The sequence below is a fragment of the Trachemys scripta genome, chromosome 4, assembly GCF_013100865.1.
Source record: "Trachemys scripta elegans isolate TJP31775 chromosome 4, CAS_Tse_1.0, whole genome shotgun sequence".
Lineage (NCBI taxonomy): Eukaryota > Metazoa > Chordata > Testudines > Emydidae > Trachemys > Trachemys scripta.
In genome coordinates this window covers 22,193,566-22,210,877 of record NC_048301.1, presented here as the reverse complement: position 1 = coordinate 22,210,877, position 17,312 = coordinate 22,193,566, and the positions used below count along the sequence as shown (strand labels likewise).

The following is a 17,312-nucleotide window of genomic DNA, read 5'->3' as shown; positions in this document are numbered from 1 at the left end:
GGGGATTATATCTTGTGTTTTTCAGAAAACAGGCTGACATCTGGTTTGGATACAATTTACTTTACAAAAAAAGGCTTGAGATCTTCCCCCACCCCTTATTTTTACTTTTAAAAGCACTGTAATCAGTTTCAGATGCTTTTTGTCTATCCCATGGTGTATCAAATCTGTCTATACAGACGTACTGACGCCCTATGGGTTGCTCTGTTTTGAATTCTACTTGCGGGTGTTGCACTGAATTGAATTGCACTAACTATACTGTTGAATGAGTGTATACCGAATTCAACTGTACTACACTGAGCACCATCGCACAGGAAAACGCTTTCGAAAGTGTCTTGTCCCTCCTGGGCCCCGGTCCGTCCATATGACCACGCCCCTTCCATGATGACGTGTCCAGCCCACAGCAGCGGCCCCCATTGGCTCCCGCATTGCCGGTTCCTGTAGGTTCGCTCCGCACCTTTAAGACCTGGGGGCCGAATGCGTCTCCCGCCCCCCGACAGCTGCCAAGATGGCGGCTCCCGAGGATGGGGGCGGAGAGAGCGCGACGGTGGCATCGCCGCCGTCTCCTGCTGAGGAAGAGCCCCCCGGACCGGCCGCTGCCCGCGGGGCTCGCCACAGCGCGGCGGCCGGGGAGAGGGTTGGCCTGCTGGGACCTGGGTATCCCCCCGGGGCGGTCGCGGCCAGGGGTGACTTGCTGGGTCCGCTGGAGCCTGAGGAGGGCGGGGGCCTGCTGGGCCCTCTGGAGGCTGGATCCCCCACCGAGGAGGGATCGGAGGTGCTGGCGGTGACCGAGGAGTTGGCCCAGAGCCTGGCTGCCAGCTCCTCCGCCGTCGGCACCGCCCTCTACCTGGAGCCGGGTGGGAGCCTGGTGCAGGGGGCTGAGCTGAGCGCGGAGGAGCAGCTGGTGGCGGCGGCGACCGAGAACCAGGAAGTTGGGTTGCCGGGGAATTTGCCTGCGGAGAGGAGTCAGGCCGAGCCACTGGCTCAGCCTCCCGGCCAGCAGGCCACAGCGACGCCCCTGGCCCCCGAGGAGCTGCAGAGGGTCATCGAACAAGTGAGCAGGGCCCAGAAGCAGCCTCCACCGCCCCTTCTTCCCGCCTCTGGAGCTGGCATTGGATCCTTATTGTTGCCTCCTCCCCGAGCTGGGGGGTACTCGCTACCCCAGGAGATTGGCCTCATGCCCCCAGCATCAGGGTTCAGCAGTTCACCACAGAGCTGTAGCCTGACTGCTGCCTCCGGGTCCCAGCCGGTGACCAGTATCATGCACAATGCAGCACAGCAGTTGCAGAATGTGGCCCAGCAGGTTGCCCTTCAGCAGGGCAAAACTATCGGTACCACCAGGTGCCTTGTACACAAGGTAAACAAAGGGGAAGAGGGAATGTCTTTGGAAAGCCAAGGGTCAAGTGAATGGGAAAGTATAGAATTGGGCCTGGGAACTAGAATGTGCTGAACATTGAATAGTCATGGCCCGTTCTCAGTGATGAAACTGCTGAGTGCTATTGCACTAGTTCTACTGCTGACCCTAATTTCCTGATCAGTTTAACCTGCCTTGGAATTAGATTTCTCCAGTCTAATAGTTGGAACACTGATGTTGAGAGCAGCTCTGTTTCTAACAAGGTAGAGTGTATACTGTTGAATGGAGGTGACAGGCGCTGGTCAGCGTGACCTATGTTCTAGTCTGGCAGAATAAGCACAGTTGTCCAACATGATTTGGAAGAACTACTTTACAGCGACTAGGCCAATGTAACCTGTCAGTCTAGCGTATCTAGCAACTGAATGTTTGGGGTACTTAGTTTGTGCTAGCTCATTGATCTATAGGTGTTTTGGTTTTTTTATTACAGTGGCTGCCTGCTATACTTGAGATTTTAAAGCTGTTTCTATTATAACTTTTGTTTTCATGCACTCTTTAACTTTCCCAATATTTTCCTTTTGGGGTAAGATTTTCCATGTTTGGTTCTTGCCCAACAGTAACTTTTTTTTTTTTTAAAGTGAGTAATATTCATTCAGCTGTGTTTGTATTATGGAAGACTGTTTTTAAAAACAGAAAAATCTCTGTTCACACTCTTGAACAGGTGTTATAATAGAAACATTTGAAGTTTGAAATTAGAAGTCTGGACTGAATTTAGACTGTCAGGTCTTTGGGGCAGGGACTACCTTTTTTTTTTTTTTTTTTTTTTTCTGTCCTTTCATACAGTGCTTAGCACAGTGAGATCCTGGTCCATGATTAGAGTTTCTGGGCATCACTGTAATACAAACAATAATAATGAGCCTTTTCTTTGGGGATAGTATTTGCTTAATTGGGGGAGGGGGGAGAGGGATTATTTGCCAACTAGAAGCAATTAACTTGTAGACTTTCCTTTAAGTGGAGAGCTGTGCATTTAGGCCTTGATCTAGCAAAGCACTTAAGCATGTGTTTTCACAGCATCAGAGGGATTATTTGTGTGCTTGCACTTTGGCATGTGCTTAAGTGCTTTGATGGATGGTTTGCAGCTAGAGAAATGGACACTTTTCAAGTAAGAGGCAATAGACAGGCTTTGACTCTTCCTCAGTCCCTTGCTATCCCTGTGGTGTGATTTTTAAAAAACAAAACAATAAATAAATAGGGTGGGGAGAGGAGGACAGACAGGAGGTGATAGGCCAGAGGCCTGAGTTGCTTATATCATCTTAAGGATTTTTGAACTGTGCATTTATTAGGGTATAACTGTGGCCTAATACTTGGCCTGCAAAATTAATAGACAGTAGTTGTCCTGTGGGTGAGATGTGCTTATTCAGTTTACAAATTCACAGCCTAGGTCTAGAGCTTGCAACTGAATCTGCACAGGTGAACCCTTATTGACTTCAACAGGGCTCTGCCCAACGGATCCATTTGCAGAAATTATTCCTTAGTTTTTGACAACTAAATTCATGGTTGATGGACATTAAAAATAAAACAGTGATCTGATATACAAAGTAAACTGAAATTCCTTATCTGAGCAACAAATGGAACTGTATGATAATTTAGTAGCTGGAAGGAAGGAAATATGTTCCTTGAGTGTTGTAAGAAAACTGGATGATGTATCTAGTTTCTTCATGTTTCACTTGAAGGTCTTATACACAAAGATGTAAAATCTTGATAAATAATATTGTACTTTTACATTTTCAACTTTTTTCCCCCTAAAGCAATTAGAAGCCATTTGTGTTCAAGTGCAGCCGGGGCAGATGAAGGAAAATGAACAGCCAGTGCCACCTGTTGCAGAAGTCCAGTCCAAAGCTATAACACCGAGTCAGCCAGTTGGTAGGAATTCTGGTCTGTCTAGACTTAATATTATTAACCCCCAGATTATTAGGATACAGCCTGTAACAGGAACTGAGCAGCAACAGTTTTTCTTGCATAGTTCTTCTGAGCCTCCAGTTCAGCTACTTGTGCAGAGACCTTTAGCCCCTGATGGACCAGTGTCAGTGAATAAGATTCCCACACACCAGGCACTGAATGGACAAAAAACTACATGTGCCACAGTGTCTGCTACGGAGTCTCGAAATGTTACTTTGGTGGCAGCCAGTTCAGCAAATACTCTTATCTCGAGCCTTGAGAAAAAGCAAAAAGAAGAACTAAAGCTAAAAAAGTCTTTGAAAGTGAAGACTCGTTGTGGACGGATTTCACGCCCTCCAAAATATAAAGCGAAAGATTATAAATTCATTAAAACAGAGGATTTGGCCGATGGTCATCAGTCTGATTCTGATGACTATGCTGAACTAAGCATAGAAGATGACGATGAGGGGAAAGCAAAGGGAATGGATGCATTATTCAATCCTTTGAATTATAACCTAAAGCCCAAAATGTTTAAATGTCAGACTTGTGAAAAATCCTACATAGGAAATGGAGGATTAGCACGACATTATAAACTTAATCCAGGTCATGGACAACTGGAGTCTACACAGCAAAAAGTCTCAATGAATAAAACTAATAGAAGTGTGTTTCTGGATATTTCTGGAGGAGCAGATGATGAAACTCTGAGTCTGGCACTCTCGCAACCAATTGCTGTCACTTTAAATAATGAAAATTCACTAGCTATTGGTTTGGAAGAAACTGCTTCTTCACAGAGTGAGCAACAGGTAAAGTAGTAGTTTGCTTTCTGCATAATATGCAGTTTCATAAACAATATAAAGGCAATTTCACTCCAACATTATTGCAATTTTAGAACCTTATTCTACACTAATTCATATACTGAATTCCTATTGCTGGCAATAGGAATTCTTTACATAGATTGAAGGTAGTGGCCTATGTGCATGGCCAAAAGAGAATAGGAATGAATTAGGAAAAGTTGCAATCTGCTTGTCTGAAACTGCAATAAATATGTATGACCATTGGTTAAGTTTTAAAATAAACAACAAACGAACAAAAAAATTTAGTGACCTGCTGGGGGAGAATAAGATTTAGACTTTGTAATTAACCTCGCTTATTTCTCAGCATTGACATAAGGAAAAAACACTCTGTGGTTTATGTATATTTCATTTTAAAAGGCTTAAAAAACCCCAACCATCTTCTATATTCAGGAGTCAGTTTGACCCATCACTGAAATACAGCCTCTGCTGGGTTGAAACTCAGCTGTCCGTGGACAGCTATGCTATATAGTGTACTGTTGGAAGTGAAGCATAACTTCTGCAATTGAAACTATAGAGGGAAATCTAGTGTAGGTAGAATACAATTCCCTGCGTTAGAAAAATGTAAGTAGTTTCAGTTGGAGAGGTTCCAAGAAACTGGTTTTAAACTGTCCATTTCATAGTAAAGTGCATTTGTCAATAGAAATGAATGGTCTTTGTAGCCTTCTTGCTGCAAAAGAAAGTCTCCACTGTAAACAGTGGAGCTATAATTGTATCACAACTGCCTTTTTAGGAAGACTGTTCTTTTGGATGCGGCAATGTTATATTTGTTGCGTTTTTGTGAATGTGATGTTGTTTCCAGAAGTGTGAATGTGGGTAGCCTGAGACATGACATAAGGTTAGTAGATAATTACAAACAAAAAGCAGAGTTTTCTACAACTTGGGGAGGAAAAAGAACAGAAAGCTCCATGAAGTTAACTGACTCATTATATAGATCTAATTTGCCTGTGCAGTATTTGTATATTGTGGTGATGGGGACTTAAGAAAAACCTAAAAGTGGTCTTTTGAATTTATTTTGCCATAAAATCTTTAGGACTGTTGATTGGCTGAATATAGTGCTACAGAAAATGTGAAATTTCTATCTGACAAATATGAGCCACACAAAATTTCCCCTTGGTAACTTAATGACTTACTAGTCTATAAATCGACTTAATTATTGTGGCTGCTTGAGTCACCAGGCTAGATTTTGTCTTTCTGTCCTGCCAGATAGCTATATTGTTGGCCATAAGCCATTGTCAGTTATGATTATCGAGAAACATTAAGAGGATTATCAATACAGGTAGATTATGGAGGAAGAATAGCACCCATGACCCACACTTCAAATTAAAAACTTCAGTCGCAGTTGAATGAGTTTGGTAATTTGCATCTAGTCTATAGGTAACACTGCACTCAATTTGGGAAGTCTGTGCAAAGAGGGGGGCTATTGTTGGAACGTAAGCAGGAGGTATTGAAGGTTAGGACTAAGATGCGTTTATAGAACTGAGAGGACACTTGAATTATTGTAACATTAATTACCATTTGAAGATATTTATAAACCGCCTGATCACATGAATCTTTAGGACATTCATTTTAATATTCTAGCTAGCTAGGGGAAGTGGCTTTCAGTGAGAGATTCTTGGACTCTGTTTTGCCATCTTTTTTCTAGGATAGCTTTGAGACCATTTTTGAAAATTTATATTTTTGTAACTTCTTTTGGTGTAGTGAATATTGTATTCCTGCATATCCATTGTTTACTGTTGCTTAAATAGCTTGACTTTGTTTGTATTGAGACCACAACAACAGTTTTAAAAAATGATCTGGAAAAAGGGGTGAACAGTGAAGTGGCAAAATTTGCAGATGATACAAAACTACTGAAGATAGTTAAGTCCAAAGCAGACGGCGAAGAGTTACAAAGGAATCTCACAAAACTGGGTGACTGGGCAACAAAATGGCAGATGAAATTCAGTGTTGATAAATGCAAAGTAATGCACATTGGAGTATAATTCCAACTATACATATAAAATGATGGGGTCTAAATTATCTGTTACCACTAATCTTGGAGTCATTGTAGGTAGTTCTCTGAAAACATCCACTCAATGTGCAGCGGCAGACAAACAGAATGTTGGTAATCATTAAGAGAAGGATAAGATAAGAAGACAGAAAATATCATATTGCCTCTATATAAATCCATGATATGCCCACATCTTGAATACTGCATGCAGATGTGGTCACCCCATCTCAAAAAAGATATATTGGAATTGGAAAAGGCTAAGAAAAGGGCAACAAAAATGATTAGGGGTATGGAACAGCTTCCGTATGAGGAGAGATTAAAAAGACTGGGACTTCTCAGCTTGGAAAAGAGACAACGGGGGGGGGGGGGGGGATATGATAGAGGTATATAAAATCATGACTGGTGTGGAGAAAGTAAATAAGGAAGTGTTATTTACTCTTCCCATAACACAAGAACTAGGGGTCACCAAATGAAATTAATAGGCAGCAGGTTTAAAACAAACAGAAGGAAGTATTTCTTCACACAACGCACAGTCAACCTGAGGAACTCTTTGCCAGAGGATGTTGCAAAGGCCAAGACTATAACAGGGTTCAAAAATGAATGTGATAAATTCATGGAGGATAGGTCCATCAGTGGCTATTAATCAGGATGGGCAGGGATGGTGTCCTTAGCTTCTGTTTGCCAGAAACTGGGAATGGGTGACGGGATGGATCACCTGATGATTACCTGTTCTGTTCATTCCTTCTGGAGCACCTGAGATTGGCCACTGTCAGAAGACAGGATACTGGGCTAGATGGACCTTTGGTCTGACCCAGTATGGCTGTTCTTACGTTCTTAAAAATAGGGAAACACAAAATTTAGGATAGCCTGAACTTGATGACTTCCTGGGCTCACTGCAGAACTGTTTATTTGACAGGATTTTGGGGGAAAGCTGAAGGTATGTTTCTGGAATAGTGGATAGTTTCTTTGGTATTCTGGCTGGCTGAGTTAATTTGTTTCCTTCCATTTGATTGTTTAATGCTGCTGCTGCATTGAGTCTGTTATTCATATATGAACTTAATACTGCTAAGCATAGGCGCTGACTCTGTGGGTGCTCCAGGGTTGGAGCACCCATAGGGAAAAATTAGCGGGTGCTCCACACCTAACAGCCAAGCTCCTCGCCTCCTTCCCCTCCCCGAGCACACTCCGTTCCCGCTCCTCATCCGCCGCCTAACAGCTGTTTGGTGCTTAGGACTTTCCGGAAGGGAGGGGAAGGAGTGGGGACGCGGCGCGCTCGGGGGACGAAGCGGAGAAGAGGTGCGGCAGGGACTTGGGGGAAGGGGGTGGAATGGGGGTGGGAAGGGAAAGGGTGGAATGGGGGCGGGGCAAGGATAGTGCAGGGGTGGGGTCGGGGTGGGGGGTTGAGCACCCACCGGGCAGAGGGGAAGTCGGCGCCTATGCTGCTGATTGATCATTATGAAATTGTAAAACTAACCATCAAGGCAACTAGAGCTTTTTGTTTAGATCTATTATGCTATTTTTAAATCTAAATTAATAATATAAAACCATTTTATTTTCTCTTTTAAAATAAGATACCCTCTTTGAATCAAGCAGCTCTTTGACAAGACCATAGGCTGCTCTTGTTTATGATCAAATTCCCTTTGTTCTGTGTATTGTACTTAATGGATCAGCAGGAGAACTAACATTACAAATAGTGACAACAAATTACAGAACCAGCTGTGTCCCTAGCCTCTTCCTGATTTAATCCTGCAAATATTCATGCAGCTGTACTTACTCATATCTAACAATACTGCAATTGCATAGTAAATGAAACTAACTTGAAGTTAAGAAGATAATGGCCATACTGGTTCAGTCCAATGGTCCATCTAGCTCAGTGTCCTGTTTTCCAACAGTGGCCAATGCCAAGCCCTTCAGAGGGAATGAACAGAATAGGCAATCAAGTGATTGCCCTGTTGTCCATTCCCAGTTTCTGGCAAAGAGAGCTTAGGGATTCTCAGAGCATTTGGTTGAATAATTTCGCTAAATATTTTAAACTGAGATTTTCTCAGCAGCATATTGAGGGAGGGAGAGTGTTTTAATGATTATTGTATATTTTTTTAATAAAGACTGGTAAATCTGCAACAGACAGACCTTTGTTGGCAGCACAACAAAATGAGACTGGTTTAGTACATTGGGGACCTGGAATGCCAAATGGACCTGGAAGACCCAGACGACCTAAAAGACGTGGCCGACCGAGGATGACTGGAAGATCAGTGTGTTCAGGAAGACTTAATAGACCTGGTCGGTCCCCTTCTAAGTCGCTTAGTAATGTGTCAACAGAACACATCATATTTAGAAGAAAAGCTGGACTAAAAGAGGTACAGTTCCCTTCTACAACTATTTCATATGTACAGTTTTTCCTTGCCTGGTGCCAAAATCTGATAAATTTAATCAAAATGTAGTGAGGATGTGCTCTCCAAGGAGCTGCTGTATGTTTGACATATAGCTAGACATGTATGTGCAAAAATGAGGAGGCCTGGGGGTTATTTAAATACCAAAGTGAAATTTTAAATAAGTTTTTAAGCAAAACATATAAATCAAGTTATTGGTAAAAGATATAGATTTTTTTTTTTTTTTTTTTTAAGAAACTGGCCCTGTGGATAATAGTTATTGGCCTCTTAGTAATTTGATGCACTCTTGGCTCTGTTTTGGGGAAAAATAATTAGTACTGCCACTGCTACTATGTGTCTCTATTAATATATAAAAATTCTGTCTAATAAAAAGGAGTCCACCTTTTTCTAAAAATATTTTTCTTACAATCTAAGTAATTGTCATGTTTTTCTGAGCTTCCTGCACATTACTGTGGTTTGAGCTTATGGTTGTGCTTATTTGCTTAATTCATTAAGATCTACTTTTCTTTTCATATGAGCGCACAATTGTTACTGAGACTGATCATTAACTGCTTGTGTCGAAAGGCTGGACCATACTCTTCTTAACTTTTCTGGTCAGATCTTTAAATTTAGATTTATTCTTAAAGCCACTTAATTTTATTGATCCTGTAAAGGAAAGTGAATTGATCCTTACCACGTGCCATTTCTTTGATAGTGACTATTGTGTCCTATAGTGCAGAACTGAGATTTTTTACATTATGAATTAAGGGATGATTAGCATATATTGGGTCCCCCCCTAAAGAAACTATTTTGGTCTTTACCAGCTAATCCAACAATGTGACAATGAAGATTTAATGGAGCTGGCTCTTCCCCGCCTGACAAAGCTTGTTACTGTGTATGAATTTCTACTGATGAAGGTGAGCTTTTCTCATCATGTACGTATATTAAATTATTGGAGATTTTATCTTTCAGGTACACCATGAAAACTTCTCTGGGAATTAATCTTAGTTCGATGTTAGACATATGAAGGCTGAAGACATTTTAGAGTTCACCCTTGAGTCTCATGTAGTCAAAGGTTGATAGTTTGCCAGATTATACTTTTAATTTTTGCTGCCTGCTTCATCAGTGTTATTTCTGAAGATTCCACAGTCCTTTCTTTTCTGGACTGATTGGTAAGATTAATAAAATGAGGATTGAAAAAAGTGCTAGGCAAAACAAATCTATATGTTGCTGATTGAATTAGATTTCATGTTTAATATTCTTGCTTATTTCCATTTAGGTTGAAAAAGGTTACCCAGCAAAAGCCTTTTTTCCAGATGTTTATAGAGAATTTGAAGAGTTACATAATATGGTAAAGAAAATGTCTCAAGACCATTTCAGTAATTCTGATTTTCTGAGTTATCAGCAGCCTATGGAAATAAAAGATCCCAAGGTAAGAGGACACATTTTGGAGGGGGGTTCTTTGGGGATGTTCAGCAATGGTTTTCTCTCTTGCTAAGCAGTATATAGCATAAGTGAACAGAAAAACAACTTCCTGGTAAGAGAAAATGGAGATAAAGTGTAAACTGAAGAACACATACCAAAAGATTAAAAAATATTTATCTTTTGGAATTTGATTAGTAATAGAAAATATTTGATTAAACCACAGCCTTAGTTGATAGCTGACTACAAAATGCAAATCAAAACCCCAGGTGCTTAGAATAGTGTGAAGCTATGCTTTGCTGCCCAGGGGTACTTTGGTGACTCAACATAATCTCTGATGGACAGTAGCATTAACAGAATCCCATCCCATGTTTGGCTAGAAAGGAAGTGGCCACCACATGAGGACCTTGGGGATGAGCTAAAATAAGTGGTATTTGAGGATCTGACAGAGATGCAAAGAGCCCCCTGCAGACAAATCCATTATATTTGCCAAAGTTTATTTTCAAGTAAACATTACAGTTTAAAGATACCCTATAATTGAACCATTTGAAAATTTATTTATTTTTAATATTTCAATGAAAGTATAAATTCAGCAAGCTCATTAACAGAACATAATCAAACTGAGGCATGTAATACAACAAAGATTAGTTCTTTAATAGCTTTTTCAGTTTTTAATGCTTGTTTGTGCAGATCATAATACAAATTTGTGCTGGGGTAAAGAGTTCAATTTTTCCAGACACTTCTCCACTTCTTAGCATTGGGTGAGAGAGACCGTTATATTGGAATCTCTCACATCTCTTACAGTTTCTGATGCTTGGGATGAAATGACTCTCTCCAAGTAATGGTGTATCACTGTCGAATTTTCAGTAGTGAATAACACAATATTTTGTACATATTACTGCTAGCAAAACTTTTAAAGTGCAAACAACATGATCAGTATTTAACAAGGCACAAAAGACAATCTCTGCTCCAAAGATCTTAATTTGAGTGAGATGGAGAGAAGACAGGACAAACCTGGAAAATCCAGGGGAGGAAGGGAAGAGAGGAAATCATATTTCACAGATAGAATAATCCTGGGTAAAAATGAAATACAATATGTAGTTTTGGCACTGGCTAATCGAATATTTGTTTTTCAGAATAAATCATGGCAGAATCATAATATATACCAAAAGTTTGCCTTGTATTACTATTACATGTGTTCATCTGACTTTATCTCGTGTAACTGCTCAATCATGATGTTTCCTCTATGGAGAAATGAAATTGCACCAGTTTAAAGGGACACTGTCAAGGTTGGTAGGCCCAAAATTTGACCTACCTTTTTTTGCTTCTCTTTGCAAAGTCCATGTATAATTCTTTGATTTTTTTTAACACATGCTGTAATGTGCTTATTTAATAAAAAAAAAAAAAAGTCCAGCATTCATGAGAAACCCTATACTAACAAACCAATGTGTGCACAAAATAGAGCAAAAATTGGTAAGAGAATGTGTACCGAGTCTGAAGATACAAAGGGATTTAAAAAAAAAAAAAAGAGAGAGAGAGAGACTGGGAGAACTTCTTTAAGTCATGAACAACCTTTATAGTGTCCTTTGTTAAACTCTGCTGTACAGTAACTTACTTGGGACCTGTGTGCCATATCCCCTACATTCCTAGTTCTTGCTCTAAGCTTGATTTTTTTTCTTGATTTTTACTTTTAGCTATTATATAGGAGATGCTTAATTTGAATGGCGGCTAATTGTAGAAGTTATTGTAGTCTAAAATAGCTTGAGAAGCTGTATATATGTTTTCTCTGATAGAGTGGACCCCAGTGTTGAATGTCTTTCTAGATCAGTTTTAGAAATGTATTTGACTATATAAATATTAGGTGTAGGAGAAACCACACTTACATTCTGTCATCCCTAATTATTTTATAGGTTGCTGAATCACTAGGAATTACAGAGAAGCTTCTTGGAAAACAAAAGATACAAGCTATAGACTCTTCCACACAATGTGTAATTAAAACAGTTGGTGAGCAGATGTTTACAGAGATATCAGGGAAAAAACGAGCAAATGAGGTACAGAATAATTGTGAATTTAATATATAAACAAGTTAAAGCTGCTTAAAATATGGTAATATAATTTATTTCTTGAATATTCACAACGGTGTTACCTGACTTCTATTAAAGTGATGTTTCCAGATGTAACAGAGTTTTGAGTCAGTAACACTGAAATATCTTATTGGAGGGTACTTCTTTAAGAAAAGATATCAAAATTAGCTAGGTAAAGAGCTTTGCTTTTCAGTGTGTTTGCCCTCACTCCCTCATTAAGGATGTGCTACTCCGGGGGACTGGATTCAGCTGCCCCCCTCCCCGACCTTCCTGCCCAGCTTCATCTGTGGGACTCCGGGGGTGGGCTTCAGCCCCCTCCCTGCTCTGGTGTTGGGCTCTGGGCTTCAGCCCCCTCCTCCACTTTACCCATGGGGCTCTGGCTCTGGGCTTCAGCCCAGGGCAGTGGTACTTCAGCAGGGCTGGCTTTACCGGGAGTTGTGGTCGAGAGGAGGAGTGGAATGAACCTGGGGTGCGAGGCTGTGGAAGGGAGCTTGGGGCAATGGGGGGAAGTGAGGGGAAGCAGCAAGGTCTGGGGGGCCAGGAGGCTCCATGGGGGGGCAGGGGAGGCAGCAAAAAACCCCTACATAAATTGCAATGGTTTGGACATGTATATGTATATTTATTTGTTTTTCCTAAAGATTATTAAGTGTTTTAGGAAAATTTGTCAGAGCAGCCACCAGCAAGAGTTCATGGGCGCACTCTGAGGCCACCAAACATTTTGTTGAGAACCCCTGGTCTAAAGTGGGATTTGGCAGGTTGACATGAAGTATCATGCTATTGGAAGAGAACAGTAGCTTGGATTGAAAAAGGTGGACTGGCCAGCATGCAAATTTAAGTAATGGGGGAGAAGTGAGTGCTGCAGTTAATTAGGTGACTAACAGTGGTGAGTGAAACCAGCCCATTTGTTTCTGAGAGGATCAGATTAGCATATTTAATCTGTTGCCTGTGGCTATAGCAGTGAGCAGATAGTTTCCTCTCTTCTGATGGCAGCCTCAATTCAGGCTTGGTCTACTCTATACCACAGAGTTAGGTTGATGTAAGGCAGCTTATGCTGACCTAATTATGTCAGTTTCTACACTAGAATGCTGCTTCCGCCCAAGTAAGTGGCCTGCTACACCAACATAACAGCTCCACCTCATGAGAGGTGTAGCACTTCTGTTGGTGTAGTTAGGGTCACAGTGTCCATGCAGACGCTGTTACTTACATCACCTCTTGGCTATCATTCTGTCAGCAGCACCTGCTTATAACTTGAAGCCGTGAAATTGACAAGAATGTCAATTTCACTGCTGGTAGTCTTGGTTTTGTGAAATTGAGCCTGGCCAATTTCTTGTCTCCAGCTGTGAGCCTTGCCCAGTGCTGAGCCCCCAGGGTTCTCAGAGCACTACAGCTCTGAGTCAGAGACAATAACAGCGGTGAAATAGACAATGTCAATCACTGCTAGTAGGCTCCATGCTGTGAAATTGAACCAGTTGGACTCACAGCTGGGGCTGTTACCCTGAGGCCGGGGCTCCAGCTGTGAGCCCCAGTGGCTGTCAGTGTGCCATGCTTGGCTGTCAGTGCCCGCAATGCCCCACTTTAGTCGATGCAAGCGCTCCTGGTGAGGATGTGCTCCACTGGCAGAAGGAGGGCAATGTGGACACCAACAGCCGACTGAATTACCCTGGTGGCCGTAGGTCGACCTAAATTAAGTCGACCTAATTTTGTAGTGTAGACGAGCCCTCAGAGCTGCCTTTAGAGAGGATTGATGGCAACATCTTCCCTTTTTTCTGCCTCTGCTTAAACTTGTAACCTTGTCAGCCTTCCCACCCCCACTCTCACTTCTCATGGCAGGGAGTTCACTGCCCTTTACTGAAGCTGGAGAGGGGAGGGAGGAGAGATTTTCTTCTATAGTAGGTATTCCTTGTGTGAGCTGTGTCAGATCTTACTGAGACTTCTCTCAGACCCATCCCTCAAATTGTGAAGCAAGGCCAGGTTTATTAAAACAGACATCAAAACTAAGACAAGAAAACATATTTTAAAAAGTTCTAGATTGTGTTTAGAATTTTTTTAAGGGCCCCCTAGCTTTGAAAAACTGTTGTAGGTGGGAGTAATGTTATACTTAGTACTGGAAAAGATCACAAATTGTCTGTTTCTGCAAGTGATCTAAAACCCGCTAGTTTTTGTATTGACAGAGTTCATATGAAGAACTGTTGCCATCAGCTAAAAGGACCAGAGTAGAAGGCATATTGGAGAATGTGAAAAATGTTTATGCTAGCCAAAATGGAGAAGAGGAAAAGAGCTGGAACTTGTCTACACTGACTACAAAAGACGGTAACATTTAACTTCTAACTTACCAACTCTGTTCTGTTTTGGTGCAGTTCAGTTAATTCCATTATCTTGTGTTGTCTCTAAAGATGTCATGACCATGCCTTCAACTTAGTCTTGCACTTGTTTCTGTAGGTCCTTAAATGATAGTTTAGCTGAGAAGTCTGAGTTAAGAATATTATTTATTTGTATTATCATAGTGTCTAGGAGCCCCTATCATGGACTAGGACCCCATTGTACTAGGGACTGTACAAACACAGAAAAGACAGAACATGGGGCTGGTCAGAGTGTAGATAAAATCAGTGTAAGAACTACACCTTTTTATCCTCTCTTCATATAGCTGTTATTTTGCCACTAGTACAAGCTTCTGTGCTTTTGCTTATTTTTGCCCCTTCTTCCCTTTCACTTTTTTAGATATTCCTTGTTCCTCCTTTAAAGTATCCCTTACAAGACCACATTCCTCTTATTTCATTTACAAGAGGATTTTCTGCTGTACTTCCATTTATTTAAAAAGTCAATAAAGAAACAGTATCTGATTCATTAGCACCTCCACTAAGGTTTGTGCTAGTTTAAGGTGCAGCTCCACTTTAAAACCATATAAAAATGGCACTTTCTTACCTGACAGGTCTCCTATGTAGTCAATATCTTAATGACAAAAACAAGTTTTGACTCTTGTTAACCATGAAGAGGAAACAGCTAAAATTGAATGAGTTGGCATATCAGTGTTAGTAAAAAAATCAAACTCAGTAACAAAGGTCCCATCGACAATACCAGTGAAAACCTACTAAAGGTAACAAAGTTGCACAGGTGCCAGAAGGGGCATAATTTGGCCTGCTGTTGCATCTCTTATTACTAGTGACGTGCATGATGGAAAGAACCCAGCATATCTTTGATCCTGTTTTCAGGATTATGACACAAAAACCCATCACCACCCTTTTCTTATAAACTAAGGTCATTTGATATGGAGCCATTGGGAGAATAAATATGGAACCTACCAGAGCTACTTCTAGAGCCTGAGTAGAAGTATACTTCAGACTCCTTGGAAAAGTATAATTTTTGTACCATTATTCATAGGGCAATAGCATAATTCTGTTCTAAGAATCCAATGCTACTTGATGGAGGGAAAACTAGATAAAATCTTAGAAAGATGCTTGTAGAAAATTACTTTTGAGAGTTCAAAATCATATTGTTGTACAACATGCTGTAACATTTTTTTCCCCAACTGTTCAGGTTTTAATCCACTAAATGGGATGGTTGTGTTCTCCAAAGACAGAGGTATTACTCCTTGCATAACTGGAAGTGCAAAGCATACTGGGGAGCAACACAAATCACTTGATTTAGAAGCTAGAACTAACACTGAAAATTCAGATATCCTTCAGTCCATGAAAATGAGAATGGAATGCTCTCAACTCATAAGTATACAGGGACCAGATAGTACAAGTAACACATCTCCACCATGTACTGAAGCATTGTTGCATGCTGAGGCAGATAGCTCACCAGAAGAATTTGTTCAAGCACACTTTGTAAACGAGAACACAGCAGGTAGACTGACAAGTTCTGAATTTTGTAGCTCCATGGTATCGGAAGATGTGATTGATAATCAGAGTACCAACTTGTCAATGAATGAAGGAACTGATCATAATGGAAAATATCAGAAACTTCAGCAAGATGAAGAAAACCAGAGTTACACTATTACCAGTGAACAGTCTGAACAACTTGATGCTGATATTGCTGATCAGATGCAGCAGCTTGAAAAAGTCTTTTCAACAAACATTGTGCCAGTAGACCATTCATACAAGACTCAAACTGACCCACATCAGAATCCTGTACAGGAAACCTCCATATCCACTCAAGAGAATCTTGAAAGTCCAATTAAAAACTTGAATGAATTCTCTTGTGGGCTAGAGGAACAACATGCTGGACAACATGAGCTAGAGAATGCAGTTACTGTAGGTGAAACTGTAGCCTTTGAGATTGCTGATGAGAGCCATGAATTCTTGTCTCAGGGACAGGAACAGATCTTTATTCAGACTGCAGATGGGCTTATTCTATCTCATCCAGGTACTGCTGTTCTGTCTCAAGCAGAAGGCATTGTGATTGTAACTAATGCTGATGGTACTACAATGCACATTCGCACCCCTGAGGGGGTTCCTTTGGAAACTGTGGAAGCACTACTGGCAATGGAAGCAGATGGCCAAAGTGAAGATATTTTGCTCTCGTAAAGTGAAGTGGAGCCATAAATATAAAAACCTGTTTTATTTATACATGCTTTCTTCTGGAAAAGACTGATCATATCAAATGTATATTTTTCTAATGTGAATATTGAAATTAACTTATTTGTAAACATTTCTATGACCTGTACTTTTTTATAACTTATGTTTATATTAGCTGTATTGCAACCAAAAATTCTAAGGAATGACTTGATTCAACTTGTGCTCTTAATTGAGTGTATGTGAGGGGATGTGTGTGGATACCTGTCAACCCTAGTTTTGATGCACTATTACCTTTTTTATTATATATTAGTTTTACTCTTTGGCCAACAGAAATGCAATATAATGTGTTGCACTGCCTGTTGTCAGTGCTATGCTGTATACTGGCAACCTGTATATGGGCAAAATAAAAACATTAAAAGGAGCTGTATTTTCAATATATTAGAGGTTTTATCTTACCTGTATTAGTGTTTTATCTTAATTGCAGCTAGTTGAATATTCAGGTTATTTTATTAGTGCACGTGACTTGTCACACAAATGTATAACTGGAAAAATAAGTTATTAGCATTTCAATATTCCAAGTAAACTTTTGTTTTTCAAAAATTATACTGTGAAAAGTGACCGTATAAACTCCCAGATCACAACACAGATCAGCATGGGCTACTATCTACTCTTGACTTCTGCAAGATAGCGTACAAAGATACCAGTCCTGTAGAACCCCAAAGCATTATCTGATTCCTACTAGCATTCTGAAGAGTATCTGACCAGGTTTGTTTAAGATGCAAGGTAAAGTCAA

General features: G+C 40.7%; 1 protein-coding gene across 2 annotated transcripts; it reads left to right on the top strand.

Moving 5' to 3' along the window:
* The first annotated feature begins 404 nt into the window (after nucleotides 1-404).
* Nucleotides 405-16,957, top strand: ZNF839 (zinc finger protein 839). 2 transcript variants are annotated; one of them, XM_034768534.1, is made up of 8 exons: nucleotides 405-1,354; nucleotides 3,157-4,089; nucleotides 8,233-8,484; nucleotides 9,321-9,413; nucleotides 9,776-9,928; nucleotides 11,829-11,969; nucleotides 14,174-14,312; nucleotides 15,537-16,957. In XM_034768534.1, exons 1-8 carry the CDS (start codon nucleotides 506-508, stop codon nucleotides 16,526-16,528), a joined length of 3,552 nt encoding a protein of 1,183 aa, XP_034624425.1. In that variant the 5' UTR covers nucleotides 405-505; the 3' UTR covers nucleotides 16,529-16,957. The 2 variants fall into 2 exon arrangements, with proteins under 2 accessions (XP_034624425.1, XP_034624426.1); XM_034768535.1 differs by lacking the exon at nucleotides 9,321-9,413.
* The last annotated feature ends 355 nt before the right edge of the window (nucleotides 16,958-17,312 follow it).